The 16,215-nt window shown below is 39.1% G+C and overlaps 1 protein-coding gene across 1 annotated transcript; it reads right to left on the minus strand.

Moving 5' to 3' along the window:
• Window positions 1–620: 620 nt before the first annotated feature.
• Window positions 621–14,720, minus strand: LOC137015294 (alpha-2-macroglobulin-like). The gene is made up of 33 exons (XM_067380154.1): window positions 13,827–14,720; window positions 13,348–13,528; window positions 13,070–13,226; window positions 11,919–11,971; window positions 11,804–11,824; window positions 11,476–11,641; window positions 11,283–11,367; window positions 10,975–11,101; window positions 10,756–10,876; window positions 10,529–10,638; window positions 10,283–10,447; window positions 9,979–10,212; window positions 9,691–9,903; window positions 9,453–9,602; window positions 8,148–8,279; window positions 7,944–8,019; window positions 7,362–7,515; window positions 6,942–7,167; window positions 6,745–6,871; window positions 6,546–6,667; window positions 6,420–6,471; window positions 6,258–6,341; window positions 5,996–6,172; window positions 5,757–5,832; window positions 5,414–5,570; window positions 4,271–4,345; window positions 3,370–3,532; window positions 3,100–3,293; window positions 2,795–3,007; window positions 2,567–2,685; window positions 2,058–2,247; window positions 1,851–1,956; window positions 621–1,733 (listed from the first exon to the last, which is right to left on the minus strand). Exons 1-33 carry the CDS (start codon window positions 13,907–13,909, stop codon window positions 1,693–1,695), a joined length of 4,350 nt encoding a protein of 1,449 aa, XP_067236255.1. The 5' UTR covers window positions 13,910–14,720; the 3' UTR covers window positions 621–1,692.
• Between the last annotated feature and the right edge of the window lie 1,495 nt (window positions 14,721–16,215).

Raw genomic sequence — 16,215 nt, forward strand, 5'->3', positions numbered from 1 at the left:
TTGTAACAACATCATATCATCTGAACAAACTTTGCACAGAAAAAAACAGGCTACTGACCCGTTTCCTGAAAACAAACAATACTGAAATTCAGAGTCAAGAATCACCTACACCCACTCAGAGTGAGAGAGTTACTGTAAACACTGGTTTATGTTTACAAAACCCTTGACCACTTCTAATATGATGTCTGAAAAGATTTTATCATTCAAAACTGTCAAGTAAATCTGTTAAATGAGCAATTAAATGATACTTTTACTTGAGTGTGTACACCATGATTAAGACTTCTGCCCGGGATCATCTTATAATGTTACTAAAAATACAGTTTAACACTGGGATAGATATGCAGATCGGCAGGTGCGACACACAGGCAGGAAAAGCTCAAGGTTTATGAAATTTCCTGATAAAATATTGTGTTTTTTTTTTTTTTTTAAGGAATAATGATGTGATGGGATGAGTGAAGTTTCTAACCTCTCAATGAAGTGATTTGTGAAATTTATATTTGTTCATATTTTTCATAATTTGGTTGTTGTTTGTTGATGCTGTTCAGTTAATAGTGAAGGACAAAATAAATATTCAAAAGCACGAGGACCTAATTGTAACGAGGCAGCAGACTCAATGGGATCCATATGCAGCTTTAATAAACAATCGTAGTTGTACAGGCAATGGTCAGATAACAGCATCAGGAACAACGTAGAATAAACAGAGACAGGGTCGGTACCAGGCAGAGGGTCAGGACAGGCGTCAGACAGGGCAGAATAGTCCAGAGAACAGGCAGAGGTACAACAAGGCAGGCGGCAATAGGCAAACGAGGTGGTCAGGCAGTCCAAGGTCAAACACGGGATAACAACACACAGGGTAAACGCTCAGAAATGAATGCAGGGCAAATTAAGACTTTGCGAAGCATGATGGGTTATGGGAGTCTTAAATAGTCCAGGGAATGCACTGCTGGTGGGAGGTGTAATCAGTCCAGGTATGTGGGATGGGAGTTGTAGTTCTAGAGACCGGTTAGTACTCCGGTGATGGCGCCCTCAGGTGGCGATCGGACGGGACCACAGAGACCGTTTCTGTGACACTAATGGATATAAATTGCCCTCTTACAGTGTGTCACAAAAAAAGCAGAGCTGAGATAAGATAAAAAAAATGGTAACACTTTAGTTTAGGGTCTAATTCTCACCATTAACTAGTTGCTTATTATGATGCATATGACTAGAATATTGGCTGTTTATTAGTACCTATAAAGCACATATTAATGCCTTATTCTGCATGACCATATTCTATATCCCATAATCCCACCGAATACCTAAACTTAACTATCTTACTAACTATTAATAAGCAGTAATTAGGAGTTTATGGGGCAAAAGTCATAGTTAATAGTTAGTTGGTGAGAATTGGACCCTAATCTAAAGTGTGTCAGAAAATTCACAAGATGTCGCCATAATAATCTCATTTGATTCTGAAATGTTGCCATACCATGTAGCTACTACACATTCAACAATTCAACCAGCTCACCATAACTTGTTTTCATCACTTTTATTAATCATATGCATTGAGAATTCATTAGTCAAGTTGGCCAAAAACTGATTAGGGGGTTTGTTCAAATTTGGGCTATTGGAAATAATTTTGTCCAGGATAAAGAATGAACATAATAATTTTAAACTTGAGTTTTCAAACATCTTTGTCATGGCTGATGCACTTCATTCACAGTGGAAGGAGTACTCCGCCTCTGACTGGTCACCTGAAAGAAAAAGATTTCACATTCATACAACAATGGAAACCTGTACAGGGAAAAACTCTGAATAAACAATGTGCGTCACATGATCAAAACATTCAACGCTGGCATATTAAATCTTACTTGTTTGGTAGTAATCATACACTTTGACCACAGCTGGCTTGAGATTCTTCACTGGAAGAACCCGTTTCATTTGTATCTGGTAATTGATTGGAATATTTCGTGGGATCTGCAGGAGGAAACAAACTCATCAGTCATGGACATTACAGATAATATGTTGATGAATCAATCTAATGAAATAAAATCATGTGAATGTTGCTGTTCTCTCACCTCCTTCAAATAAACTATGAGATGATCATTTTTAGAATCGACCCTTTCCACAAGTGATGCATATATTCTGGAAGAACTTCCAAGCTGTGATGAATCACTAAAACTCACAAGTGATATCTCAGCTGTGAATCCAGATAAGAGTTTAATATCCACAATGGCCATGTTAGTCCTTTCCTGTAGACCATCATATCTGGAAAAGAGAAAATGAAAAGATATGGTTCTTAAATGATAAATTTACAAAGAAAAGCGAGAAGCGAGAAAAGCCAGTTTTTGACAGATTAATCCCAGAGGGAGCATATATAAGGAACAAAACAGGGCCGAGACACAAACCTTGAGGAACACCGGAAATGATGGGACAATGTTGTTGCAAAGATACTTACAGTCAATAGAATGTTCAAAAGGAACCATCAAATTAAAGTGTTACCAAAATATTCAGTAAAGATTTATTTGTCAGTAAATATTAACTCATAATCATGTTCTTGTCTTTTGATGAACACAAATGTTCTTACTTGACAGTGAACTTCAAAATGAAATTTTGTCCCAATCTTTTGCAGTCTCCCTCAATCTTAGCATCAATGCTCAATGTTTTAGCTTCAATAGGAGTGGGAATGTTGTAGAACTGGGCCATCTGAGAGAGTCAACACAAACAAATACACATTCATAAATCATCTCACAGCAGAATAACCACAAAAGAGAGAAAGTGAGTATGAGTAAATGAAGCTGAACACACTACAGACCTGCACAGACACACAGGTCGAGCCCTTCACTTCAATGCTGTATTTGGCTGGAACGTTCTGCAGCTGCTTCTCCTGGTACAGTAACTTGTTGTCCTGATTGACATCAAAGTGGTGAGTGTCTCCTTCTGACTGTACAGTCACTGTGCTGGAGCTGTCAGAGCTGAACACTTTGGTGGCGTACAAAGACAGAGCCTGAAGAGCCACCACTGTGTCCTGGGAAATAAATGTGTTCAGTAATGTCACTTTTACTCATTCACACCAGCACATTCAGCAATAGTGTGTTTGAGTGGAGAAGTTTGAGTAACCTGTGTGGAGGAGAATCCTCCATAGGCATTCTGCTGCTTCACAAGCCACCTGACAATCATGTTAGCATAGCCAAGATCAGCTGTGGTGACTGAATCTGCAGTGAGAACGGCTAGCAGCACATATGAGCTGATCTCCACTGCCAGAGACTCGGAGTCATCAGCAGATGCAGACTGAGACCAGTGGAGAAGAGACCCTAAAGGACAAAAGACACACATGTACAATAGTGCAGTCATAAAAGACAACAAAGTCATCAGAAACAAACCTCTTACCGTCTGAAATAGCAACTTTCTCCAGTTTCTTGAAAAGCTGCTGTCGAGTGAGCGTGTCTCTAGCCAGACTGAAAGTGTAGGCGAGCAGAGCAGTGGTGTAAGTGTTTCTGACATCTGCAATGACAGACCTCAAGCATGATAAACCTTCACTGATGACAGGATCCTGTGACAAAAAACGAAAAGAAACAAACGCTGTGAGTGTCATTTTTCTATGAGTTTATACTAGGGCAGCCCGTTTTATTGCACGATACGAAAAATAACATTGATATAGTGCTTAAACGCCATTCTTAGTGCGATTATGAAATCGCAAACGCTGCAATAATTTTTTTATGTGCAGCTTGTCAATGAAGTATGGCTCCAAATGCTAATCCATCTGAAAGCACTGCGAGTTTGAGCCGCTTATAATGTACATTTGAAAAAGAAACACGCGTCAAACATCTTTCAAGACATGAGAAGCATTTATTAACATCTTGTCCAACAAAAGACAATATTTAATAACACGTTTTTACTCCAAACTCACCCCATAACGACAGTTGAGCATGTGAGATGATGAGTCTTCTTACACAGAATAAGGCAGTCGTGTGTTTATTAGTCATGTTTAATCAATCAAAGCATTACAATCTTCTGTTTATTCAGCTACAGCAGCGATAATACAGGATTTCCTGGAATGACGCGTGTTATCTACTACCGCAGCAGGACATATTTCTAGTTTCTGCACAAGAGCGCCCTCTGGCTTTCAGATGGAGAAGCATTTACTACTGATCACAGAGCCGTACAGCTCTGACAAGCTGCACATAAAATAATCGCAGCCTTTGCCAAATTGCGTGCAATTAAATTTTCAATAAATCGTGATATATTGTGCAGCCCTAGTTTATACTGTGTTTCCTGTAGATGAACTTACTGTGACTGGAGTTTCCAGTTCAAGCAATGATGCAGTAATGTAGGCAGTCATGGTTGCCTCATCATTGACTCCACCCTGCAATATATGGGAAATAAAGGATAAATAAAGCAACACACTGAAACAACTAAAGGAAAGTGTATCTAGACAAACTTTGATGTTGGCTTGAGAAAGTCTTTGGGCACTATCATACACCCAGTACAATGCAGCGCCAGGAGCGACGCAAGTATTTTTTGCTAGTTTCAGTCCGGCACAGTTTCAGTCATTCCTGGACTACATTTCCCAGAATCCTCCCTGCCAATCACCTGCACTCACATTATCTGGACTATTTAAGCCACTCACATCCTCACACACTTTGCGTGGTCTTGTATTCTCCTGTTGCAATTCTGAGCGTTAGCTATCTTGTCTGTCTGCCTGTTCCTGATCCTGTCTGTTCCCTGTGTACGATTCTCTGCTGCCTGCCCTTTGGACTATTTGCTGTGCTTTGGATTTACGATTGTTATCTGCCAGCCCTGACCCATTGCCTGTTCTTCGACTACGATTCTGCCTGCTCTCTGCCATACCTGCTTGCCTGGGTCTCCGGCGTGGGAGTCGGACGCTCTAACAAGGAGGCTAAAGGCTGCAACCTCCAGCGTCAGTCGCTAGAGCATCTCTTGAGATCAGAGGAGGTTTACCCCCGTTACATTAGTAATATGTGCCTATATGCTTCTGCTTATTACACACACAGACACACGCAGCAGCACACAAACATGCCAACATTTGAAGCGGATCAAAAAAGTTAAAAGTTGTCCTAGGACAAGAACAGGTATGGCATTTTGGTTTTACGACAACTTTAATGAAAGGTTTTGATCCACTTCAAATGTTGACTACTGTATTAAACACTAATTACTCATTAAGAGAAAAGGGACAACCTTGTTAGACCATGCGCCAGGCGCACTGATCATTTTTCCCATCGTTAAACTGGCAAAAGTGGATTCGGACACGCCTTAACTGCACTTGTGCCGTGCGCTTTAGACCATGCGCTTAGATCATTAAAATAGGGCCCTAAATGGTCTTATAGATTCCAGGTTTTCTAGATAGTTACCAGGCCATTTCTAGGTGGTTTCTATGGTTTTGGTTTATATAGATTTATAGATGTTAACAGACCTTCATTCTGTTGTGGAACAGTCTTCCCTGTTGGAGAAAACAGCCATCTGAATCCCGTCTGTTTATTAACCATTCCTTTGCACTCTGAATAATGTTTGGATCGATAAATATGTATTTCTGTGCTCTGCCAAAGGACCTCAGCACAAAGGCAGTCAACCTGATGGTGTGGAAGATATAATTCAATTCAATAAATCATTCTATTCATCACAAATCTAAAAACAAATCATTTGAACTGAGAGACACATTTTTAAATGTGATTTTGTACCATCTTCTTAGGTTTGTTACTGAAGATTACCTTGATATTAGTTCTGTTTAACAAAAGAAATAGTGGAAATATATTTACCATGTATTCCCATCACCATTACCAAATGTGCTGTATGATCCATCAAAATGCCTGTAGTTCATTTGTCTCTGGTATCCTGTTTAGTGTGATGATGGTTAACACTTCAAGTGTCTGATTATTTAACTTTACTGAATGACATTCAGGTGTGTTAAAAATGTGTAATTTGGTATATAAAAGAAAACACAATCTCAGTATTTTCTTATTCTTAGTATTTTCTTGACATGGTTTATGTCTCTCACCGCTCTTCAGGAAGCCTGTGGCTGTCTCTCGGATGGCTGAGGTGAGCTGCTCCGTGTTCTCCAGATACTGCAGTATGTAAATATTGGGAGAAAGAACAGCCATGTTTTGTTCTCCACAGCCGTACGGCATCCGTAATAATCCCTGAAGATTCCTCAGCGCCCGACCCAATATGTCTCCTAGAAACCATACCCAAATAAAACTCACTACATTTTATAATCCAAACCCAATCTCCTCATTTCTGCTTGTATTTGTAAATGTTACCAATGACTGAAACAGAGGATCTGACTGATCCCTCTATCACATCTTTAGGGAGAGTCAGAGCCACTTCCTCTGAGAGAGTGTCACCTGTGAAGAGGCAGAAACACATATCAGCGATGATCAGCAGAGTAACGCTATGATGTTAAATAGAGTCTGTGGACTTACCCTTTGGACACAGTAACCAGCTGTGAGTCTCAGTCTTTTCAGTTCCTTCTGCCTGCAGCATAAAACAATCACATCAACACATCATACTGACAGAAGCAGCATTAAGGCTGTTTGATGTGCGCTGACCTGTACGAGCAGACTTCGTGTGACCGTGTCAATGCGTCCTCTCTCTGGGACGGTCACGATCTCATTGTCACACACAGTCTGGGACGCCTCTGCCTCCGCACTGACAGTGATATTCAAGACTCCTGCAGCACAAGACATGTACATGTAGATGCATCAGACACAAACACTGAGAAACAATGATTCAGACTGGAAAACCCACCAAGAACAGAAGGACTGAGGATCCATTTAAAGGTTTTTCTTCCAGCAGCACATAGACAGGATGAATACTGATCATCAGAGGAGGCTTTGAGAGTGTAGTCTGATGAAGGAGCTGGAGTCACTTTAACCTGTCAATCAACCACACATGATTAGTGGCATATTGGATATGATTTGATTAGACTGAGTCTGAAATCTCACCATGATGCACTTGGACAGATAGTTGAAGACAGTGGCCTTCAGCTCAAAGATCTCCCCACGGATGATGGAGTAAGGCAGAGAGAGCTCCAGGAAGAAGGGCTGGAAAACTGTCAGCTGAGCAGGAGGAGCCAGACCCAGACCGTCGGAGGACAGACAGAAGGCCTCCGTCTCCCAAGAAGTGATGGTGTCAGGAACCGTGACAGGAATCTGAGCTGATCCAGAGTCCCTGTGGAGGAAATACAACAATAGGCATATTTGATTCTGCCATTGTTTCAACACACAGATGATTAAAAAAACTGATTCAGAATCTGCAAAGCAAGCAATGTATTTTCTGTCCTGTGGTCGTGATGGGAGATGATGTATTAAAGATGAGTAATAAGATAAATGTGATGTTAAATATACGGATTACGCTTCACATACCCCACTTCAACAAGTTCCCAGATCCAGGTTTCTGGAAAGACGGAGCGAACTGTAACTACTGGAGAATATCTGTCAGTGGTTCTAAAATCTCCAGCACCAAAATCAGGAAGCATTGAAAAAGACACGTGTGGAAGCAATGGAGCAGGAGCTATCGCTGGAAAAAAGTGATATTTTATAGTTTTATATTTTATGTATTTGAACAGCACCTCAAAATAACCAAGTCTATATCAGTCATATATGAACAGCAAATGGAAGTTGGATCATCTTTCTAATATACATTATTTTATTTTCATATACTGAATTATTTTAGTGTTATCAAAGTTTTCTAGTTTCAGTTTATTTAAATTTTAGGGCTGCCAAAGTTAATGTGTTGATTTTATTTTACAAAAGTTAAATAGTTAGGTGTTTGTTACCAACGATAACTGATTCAAAGTTAATAACCCCAGAAAATCCTTTGTCACATCACTATAATTGAGTACAAATTGAACAAGTCTCACAATTTTATTTTTTTGAAATATACATTACTAACACATACATATTTAAACATTAGAGCTTGAATTGTAATACCAGTACATGATGTACCTAGCGTATAGCCACTGTATGACAGACACCGAGGGACTCGCACAACCAAATTTGTTGCCATCTTCAATCCCACTCTCTGTCAAATGGAAAAGATGAACCACAATAAAAGCCAAGAAAATTCAAATTACTTTTAATTGTCAGTATAGTCAAGGGGGCGCATGTGCAGCATTTACTCTGCTAATCATCATCTACTGCACCCGTTACCTTCAAGGATTCATAGGCTTTGCCGGTCGGCACACGTTGATGGGGTCTCATGTGCAGACACTCCTGCTCCTGCTCATCTTCAACACCGTAAGGAAAATCTGACCTCGACTGCACTGGCAGCAGGTTGAAGATCTGTGACGGGACCACATTCACACACTATCAGTATGATTTCAAAAAATTCTACACTAAATAAATCATGTATTTTCCAACAAAACTTTAAATGCATTCTGGTGAGAAAGAATGAAGATTAATGTTAAATCTGCTGAGAACGGATGTCAGTTTAAACACTGATGGATCACAGCAGTAATAACTAAAGTCTGATTCACACTGTCACAGTTCAATACTAAGGGCCCTATAATACACCCGGCGCAATGCAACGCAGGCGCAGCGCAAGTGTGTTTGCTAGTTTGTGTCTGGCGCCGTTCGCGTTTTCCCATTCAGCGCCACGTCCTTAAATAAGTAAATGCATTTGCGCCAGTTACTGCGCCCATGGGCGTGCTGGTCTAAAAAAAAAGAGGTGTGTTCAGGCGCATTGCTATTTTAAGGAGCTGCGCCATAGACCAACTCAAACCTGGTCTAAAGTCTCAAGTCAATGGCGCAATATTTATTTGTTAGAGCGCGTTGGTAGAAACTGCGCCTCTGGGCGCGTCCACAGTGCGTGTTGACTTTGCTTATTACACACAGGGATGCGCATCACACAAACATGCCAAATATTAAAAACAAAAGGATTACAGTGTAAAAGAATATTATTGTGTAGGCTACATAAATATAAAAATGTAATGATGAATAGTCATTGCGTGTATTAGAATTAGGCTACCTGTTTTCAATTCAGCCTATTACTACTTATAATGATGAACGAAATTGGCTAATTAATTGAACAATCGTGCCAATACACACACATATATATTAACTGACTCATCGCGCGGAGCTATTTGAAAGCCCGCATTTGCAAGCCCGCTTTAACTTCGCGCACGAGCAGATCGGTTTCTTCGCTTGAAAAGCGTTCAGCTTTTCCGCCAACAAATTCCGCCATGTAAATAGCAATCCGCCATGGCACGAGCGCATCTCGCTCTTAAAGGGAATGGGAGATGACACTCTGATTGGTTTATTGAACGTTACGCCCATTACTCATTAAGAGAATAGAGACAACCCATTTCAAAAATGCGCCCCGGCGCACGGACCGTTTTTCCGTCGTTAAAATAGCAAAAGTGGATTTGGACATGCCCTGAGTTCACCTGTGCCGTGCGCTTTACACTTTGCGTTTAGATCGTTAAAATAGGGCCCTAAATCTTTAGGCATCTGCACCTTGTCAGTATCCAGGCGTTCTCCAGACTTCAGGATCAGGATGCTCTGATCTATAGCACTGAGGCCACACAGCGAACCAGGCTGAGCTGAGAGCTGGAGAGTGTTTTTCTCACCAGGAACTGCTTTAGCAGGAGAAAACTGCAGAGACACCTGTGACATACAGTGAATAGGCTTTATTTTAGAATTGAGTCAGTAATACAGTTTTAAAGAGGCTCATTTCTAAAGCTACAATACACACCTTGTTTTTGAAACACTTTTCAGTGTCGAACTTTCTGCTATCAGCAACAACATCTTCACTGGGCAGAACACAGTACGCCAGAATCTGCATTACAGGAGACAGATATCCACCAACAGACAGTTTGAATGACACCGTGCCTCTTGCTACTCCATTAGAAGATTTCACTTCAACCGTCTCATATCCATGATGAACGATCACTCCTCTGGACAAGACCTGAAACAGGCATCCAGTTATCACTGTTAAACAAAAACATCACTGTAAGAATGGACATACTGCGCATATTCTCACCATATAGACAATGTCAGTTTTGAAGTCTTCAACTGTCTCTCCAAAAAAGGAGTACTTGATGGTGGCTGTAAACTCTGAGTCACACTTTAATGGCTGCTCAGTATTCTCTATAATCAGTTCACTTGTTGGATCGTATGGATATGCAACAGGATGGAGGAGCTGAACTGTTTTTTTATCCGCAGAGATGTGAGGCCTGTTGTGGTAATAATAATCGCCCTCTTGATAGACACTTGCCTGGATAACAAAGAATCACAAATAACTCGTGCAATAAACACAAAAGAAAAGTGAACACAAACTCTCTTACAATTAGGTCAATATCCCGTTCAGAAAGACTGGATGTATTGAGAGAGAAGCTGGCCAGTCCATCGCTGTCTGTCGTGAGATTTAGGAGCAGTTTCCAACTTTTATCCTCTCTAAGATAAACCTTTTTGTTTTGAATTGGTGCGCCTTTGAAATTTGAGAGTTTGATCTGTTGAAAATAAGATTTTGAAGGATTAAATGACAGAATAATTCTGTACATATCAATGGTGTTAAAGTGAGACATACTTACTTTTCCTTCTATAACTGATCCATGTTCATATGTTTTGGGAAGGTCAATAAATGTGACGTTACCAATTTCATAAGTAAGAGATACAATTTTAGACTGTCTCATGGTGATCTCTGTACAGTAACAGTAAAAACACCAAAATAAGTATTTCTTCAAATAAGAGTAAAACATCAAAAATGAGAAATTCAATAAATGTGGGTAATGGGATGTGACCAAATCCAACAGCTCACCTGTTCCTTCTTCCGTCAGCACTGCCTCAACATGAAGGGAATTCTGCAGCCTGTCCTTTAGTGTGGTGTTCAGAAAGACTGATGTATCTAAGGTATGGATGGCACAGCCTGTCTTTTTTATCTAATTATAATGAATGAACACAAACATAGCATACTGACTAATTAATTGGAGAAATGGAGGAAAGACAATGCACTATTACTGCGTTTCAACTCATATACCTCAATGGTTTCCTCTAAACACAGTGAAGTGATTTGATGGAAGTGGTAAAGAAAATGATGGGACTGGGAATGATCACGGCACACTTTCACCCATGATTTACCAGCTACGGGCTGTCCGTACGTGTATCTATGAAAAAGGTACAAGCAACTGATCTACAGCCCAGGCTTGAGTTAAGCATCTGATATATTAGGATGGGGGTTACAGTAAGTAACTGATTTAATTATCAATTAAATCAAGCAACTTAATTGTGCCAAGAATGGACGAACACAATGCTCTCTTAATGCAGGAAATAAAATAAACCACTCACTTTCCGCAAACCTCAATTATCAGTTCCTCTTCTTCAAAATTTAATTTATTCAGGCTTTTTACAGTAACTTCAAACTTAGGCAAAACTAGAAGTCAGAAGGCAGAAATTAGTAGTCAAATTAGATTTTAATATTCAAACATATTATTGAAATTCTTCCCACGCAACAATGCAATCATTTGTTTTTATGACTTACCATACTTTTTCACCTCAAAACCATGTGAGATCATCCAGTCACTAATAAAAGCCTTCAGTTTGTACATGCCTTCACGGGCCTCGGGGTTTAATTCATAAGAACGCTGCAAAATCCACCTTGGTGAAGAAACATTTGTCCATTGACCAATCTGGTTACCTTTACTGTCCTGTTTAATACCAAAGCCACAGTGCAGAGATTTAGTAACATCCTGACTATCAATGAAGAAATGTTTAATTAGCCTACTGAAAATGCAATAATTGCAAAGGTAATAGAATCAGATTTGAAAGGTGTGTTTGTAATGACTGCACAGACGGTTTTGTGCTCTTACCTCAAGAACCACTCTACTATACTGTAAAAGAGCAAATAGTAATTAAAGATTAAGAGCTAAAAATGGGTTTATTTATTAAACGTGTATTCAACGATGCAAGATAAACACATCAGACCTGCTGAACAAGGGGTGCAAAGTTTGTATCCATGGAAACAACTCTGAAGTTTACTGTAAAATAGAAATGTGTATTAAAAAAACTCCACTTTTGACATCTTCAGCTCTTATGTAAGGGACAGTCAGTCAGTATTTCACTCCTGCACTGTAAAAAACGACCGTGATTTTAACAGTAAAAGACTGTAAAAATGCTGCAGTGAAAAACTGTCAATTGGTTTACAGAAAGTTTCCGTACTATATACGGTGAATAACTGTAATAGATCTAACGGTACATTTAATGTAATTTTACGGTAAAATACTGTTAAATTCACAGTTTCTGGAAGTGAAAAATAACAATTCATTGTAAAATTTACAGTGAAAAACCATAAATTGACATTTACACAATTCCCTGCGTGACACTTCACATTTGATATATTTTTGTTGAAATAACTCTGTTTCTTCTTCGTTTTTCTCATTTTTTTTCTAATCAGTTATGTACATTAGGGTTTAATGTTACATCTAATGTTAAATTAATGTTTATTGCATTTTTAAAATGTCATGCATGTTACCATGATGGTGTTTAGTGTGTGTGTGAATGACACTGTGTGCACCTTCTATATGTTAGTGTTGTCCTCCTCAGCTTGTGGAAAATCTGTTTGTGATGAACTTTGATTCATCATGTGACTCTTATCACCACTGTGTTTAGTGACTGTCAGTGTATTATAAATGTACAAAACAGATATTAATACTTCATTAGGTTGGTAAATTAACATTATATCAGTTAATGAAATACGTTTCATATAAAATAAAGTCATAGAGATACTGATATCAAGAGATTTACTTCATCAAATATTTGTAATTACAGTATTTAGGCTGAATAATGTGAGGGGATTGTTCAAACACACACTAGATGACCAATTCTCATGTTTCCAAAGCTTCTCAAACTTATCTGCTTCCCTCTTCTGCTCCTCTTTTCTGTTTAAAAGTGTGAAATACATGTGTACTTCATACTCTTTTACTACCTGCTGGTTTGTGCAACATTTGTAATTTTTGACCTATGGTGCTACATCAGTTCACTGCATGACCATAACGTGCTTTACTTGATGTGTATTAGATGTCAGTGACACCAGCATTATTTACTGAGGTTTAGTCTTTGAAGCATTCACAGCTCACCTGTCTGTCCTGGATTATAGATGGGTTTATCAGTCTGGATAAAGGTCAGAGGATGGTAAGGCTTGAACATGACTTTTCTCTCTTCGGTCATCTTGAAAGCCTTTCCGTGAAGTTCTACCTTTATATTCTGCACTGATTCTGCTTCGACCAGAGGAGCCTGATGAGAAATTATGTACTGTATTTACAACCTGCCATCACAAAAACTAGATGCATTATGCTGAAACGAACATATTTGATTATATTGTCATCATCTTGGGCACATTTTGTTGATGGCAGACCTTGAAGTTAAAGCAGCGGTGAAACTCTTCCTCGGCTTTCTCCTGCAGCAGTAACGTGCTCTGGTTTCCATGAACAAGATGAATGTTCATGACAAGGCTTTCATTGGGCTTGAGAAGACTTGCACACAGTTTGGCCTCAGATCCCGACTCAATCACAGCAGGAAATGTCACCATGAAAGATCTGTCCAGACACAATTATCATACAATATTGCCTGTGTAGTTAGATACAATAAGAAATATAACAAAAAATTAAACTGGGAGCAAAAATCAATGATGAATCAATTATGAGTCATGTTATACATGCCTTAAGTTGTGTTTCAAACAGCAAACCTCTACTGCGCAACACAGATCAGTTTAATAAATACAGGAGAAAGCATCAAGACTTATCTGACACAATGACTAAAGGTATACTAATAATTTATCACACTTAGAAAACAAACCATGTCTGCCTTCCTCAGCAGAAATGGTTAAAAACTCACAGACTTTCTTGTCCATTGACACATATCAGGAGGAAAGAGAGCAGAAGGAGCCCTTTCCAACAGCAGCTCATATTCAGAGCCATGATGACGAGCGATCATCCATGTCATGAGATCAACTGGACTGTCTCTTTTAAAGGGACTCTCATGCTAAAGGAGGTCCTTCAAAACATCTGTATTGATCATCTGATTAATGATTCAACCATGTAGGCAATGGAGTTCAAAAACCTGTGCTAATATGGAGTTTGTTAGTTTGTCCAAAAAATCATTTGTGATGAGTTTGATAAATACAAATGGGCTCAGTTCAAATAAAGACATGCAAAAGCTTTACTCCTGACCACATAATTCAGGGTTGAACTTAAAGGTTGAACTTAAAGGTTTCAATGTTGGAATACTCAAGAATGTAAATCTAAATAATAAAAATAATTAAGTTGGCTTGAAATGCTTATTAAACTTATTAAGTTGGCTTGAAAAAGCCAACTTACTGATCTACGTCTTAAGCTTATTATTATTCTTCTTAGACTAAATTTCTAAATGCATCTCCTCCTAGACTGTTCAAGCTACAACCACCAAACTCGGACTAGACCTTCAGACTGTTCTGACTTAGTGTGCTATATCTTTTCAGACTGATCCGACTTACGGTTTTCCTAAAAATGCTGATTAAACCTGGAAAAAACTCCCATTGACTTTCATTGAACTGCCTTGGCTGATCTGAACATTCCGTCCAACTGTCAAAATTCAAATTCAAACACACAGACTCAATTAAACTGCCATTCCTATTTCCAAGCCATTTAAACTCATTCAAACTCATTCAAACTCATTCTATCTATCTATCTATCTATCTAAATCTAACTCTATCAAACTAAATCTATCTATCTATCTATCTATCTATCTATCTATCTATCTAAATCTAACTCTATCAAACTAAATCTATCTATCTATCTATCTATCTATCTATCTATCTATCTATCTATCTAAATCTAACTCTATCAAACTAAATCTATCTATCTATCTATCTATCTATCTATCTATCTAAATCTAACTCTATCAAACTAAATCTATCTATCTATCTATCTATCTATCTATCTAAATCTAACTCTATCAAACTAAATCTATCTATGTAAATCTAACTCTATCAAACTAAATCTATCTATCTATCTATCTATCTATCTATCTATCTATCTATCTATCTATCTAAATCTAACTCTATCAAACTAAATCTATCTATCTATCTATCTATCTATCTATCTATCTAAATCTAACTCTATCAAACTAAATCTATCTATCTAAATCTAACTCTATCAAACTAAATCTATCTATCTATCTATCTATCTATCTAAATCTAACTCTATCAAACTAAATCTATCTATCTATCTAAATCTAAATCTATCAAACTAAATCTATCTATCTATCTATCTATCTATTTCTCTTTCTCTTTCTAATCTATCTATCTATCTATCTATCTATCTATCTATCTATCTAATCTATCTATCTATCTATCTATCTATCTATCTATCTATCTATCTATCAATCTATCTTTCTTCTCATCTATCACTCATCTATCAATCTATCTATCTATCTATCTTCTCATCTATCACTTCTCATCTATCTCTCTTCTCATCTATCACTTCTCATCTATCTCTCTATCTATCTATCTATCTATCTATCTATGATCAACTCTCATAGCAACCACCCAAACCAACCTAGCAACCACCCAGAACACCATGGCAACTGCATAGCAACCACACAAATCACCCTGGCATCATCCTAGCAACCAGCCTGGATACAATAGCAACCACATAGCAACACCATGGCAACCACCCCGAGTACCCTAGCAACCGCATAGCAACACCCTAGCAACCGCCCCGAGTACCCTAGCAACCGCATAGCAACACCCTAGCAACCACCCCGAGTACCCTAGCAACAGCATAGCAACACCTTAGCAACCACCCCGAGTACCCTAGCAACACCTTAGCAACCACCCCGAGTACCCTAGCAACACCCTAACAACCACCCCAAGTACCCTAGCAACCGCATAGCAACACCCTAGCAACCACCCGAGTACCCTAGCAACCGCATAGCAACACCTTAGCAACCACCCCGAGTACTATAGCAACCGCATAGCAACACCCTAGCAACCACCCCGAGTACCCTAGCAACCGCATAGCAACACCCTAGCAACCACCCCGAGTACCCTAGCAACAGCATAGCAACACCTTAGCAACCACCCCGAGTACCCTAGCAACACCTTAGCAACCACCCCGAGTACCCTAGCAACACCCTAACAACCACCCCAAGTACCCTAGCAACCGCATAGCAACACCCTAGCAACCACCCGAGTACCCTAGCAACCGCATAGCAACACCTTAGCAACCACCCCGAGTACTATAGC

The sequence above is a fragment of the Chanodichthys erythropterus genome, chromosome 24 (assembly GCF_024489055.1).
Source record: "Chanodichthys erythropterus isolate Z2021 chromosome 24, ASM2448905v1, whole genome shotgun sequence".
NCBI lineage: Eukaryota > Metazoa > Chordata > Actinopteri > Cypriniformes > Xenocyprididae > Chanodichthys > Chanodichthys erythropterus.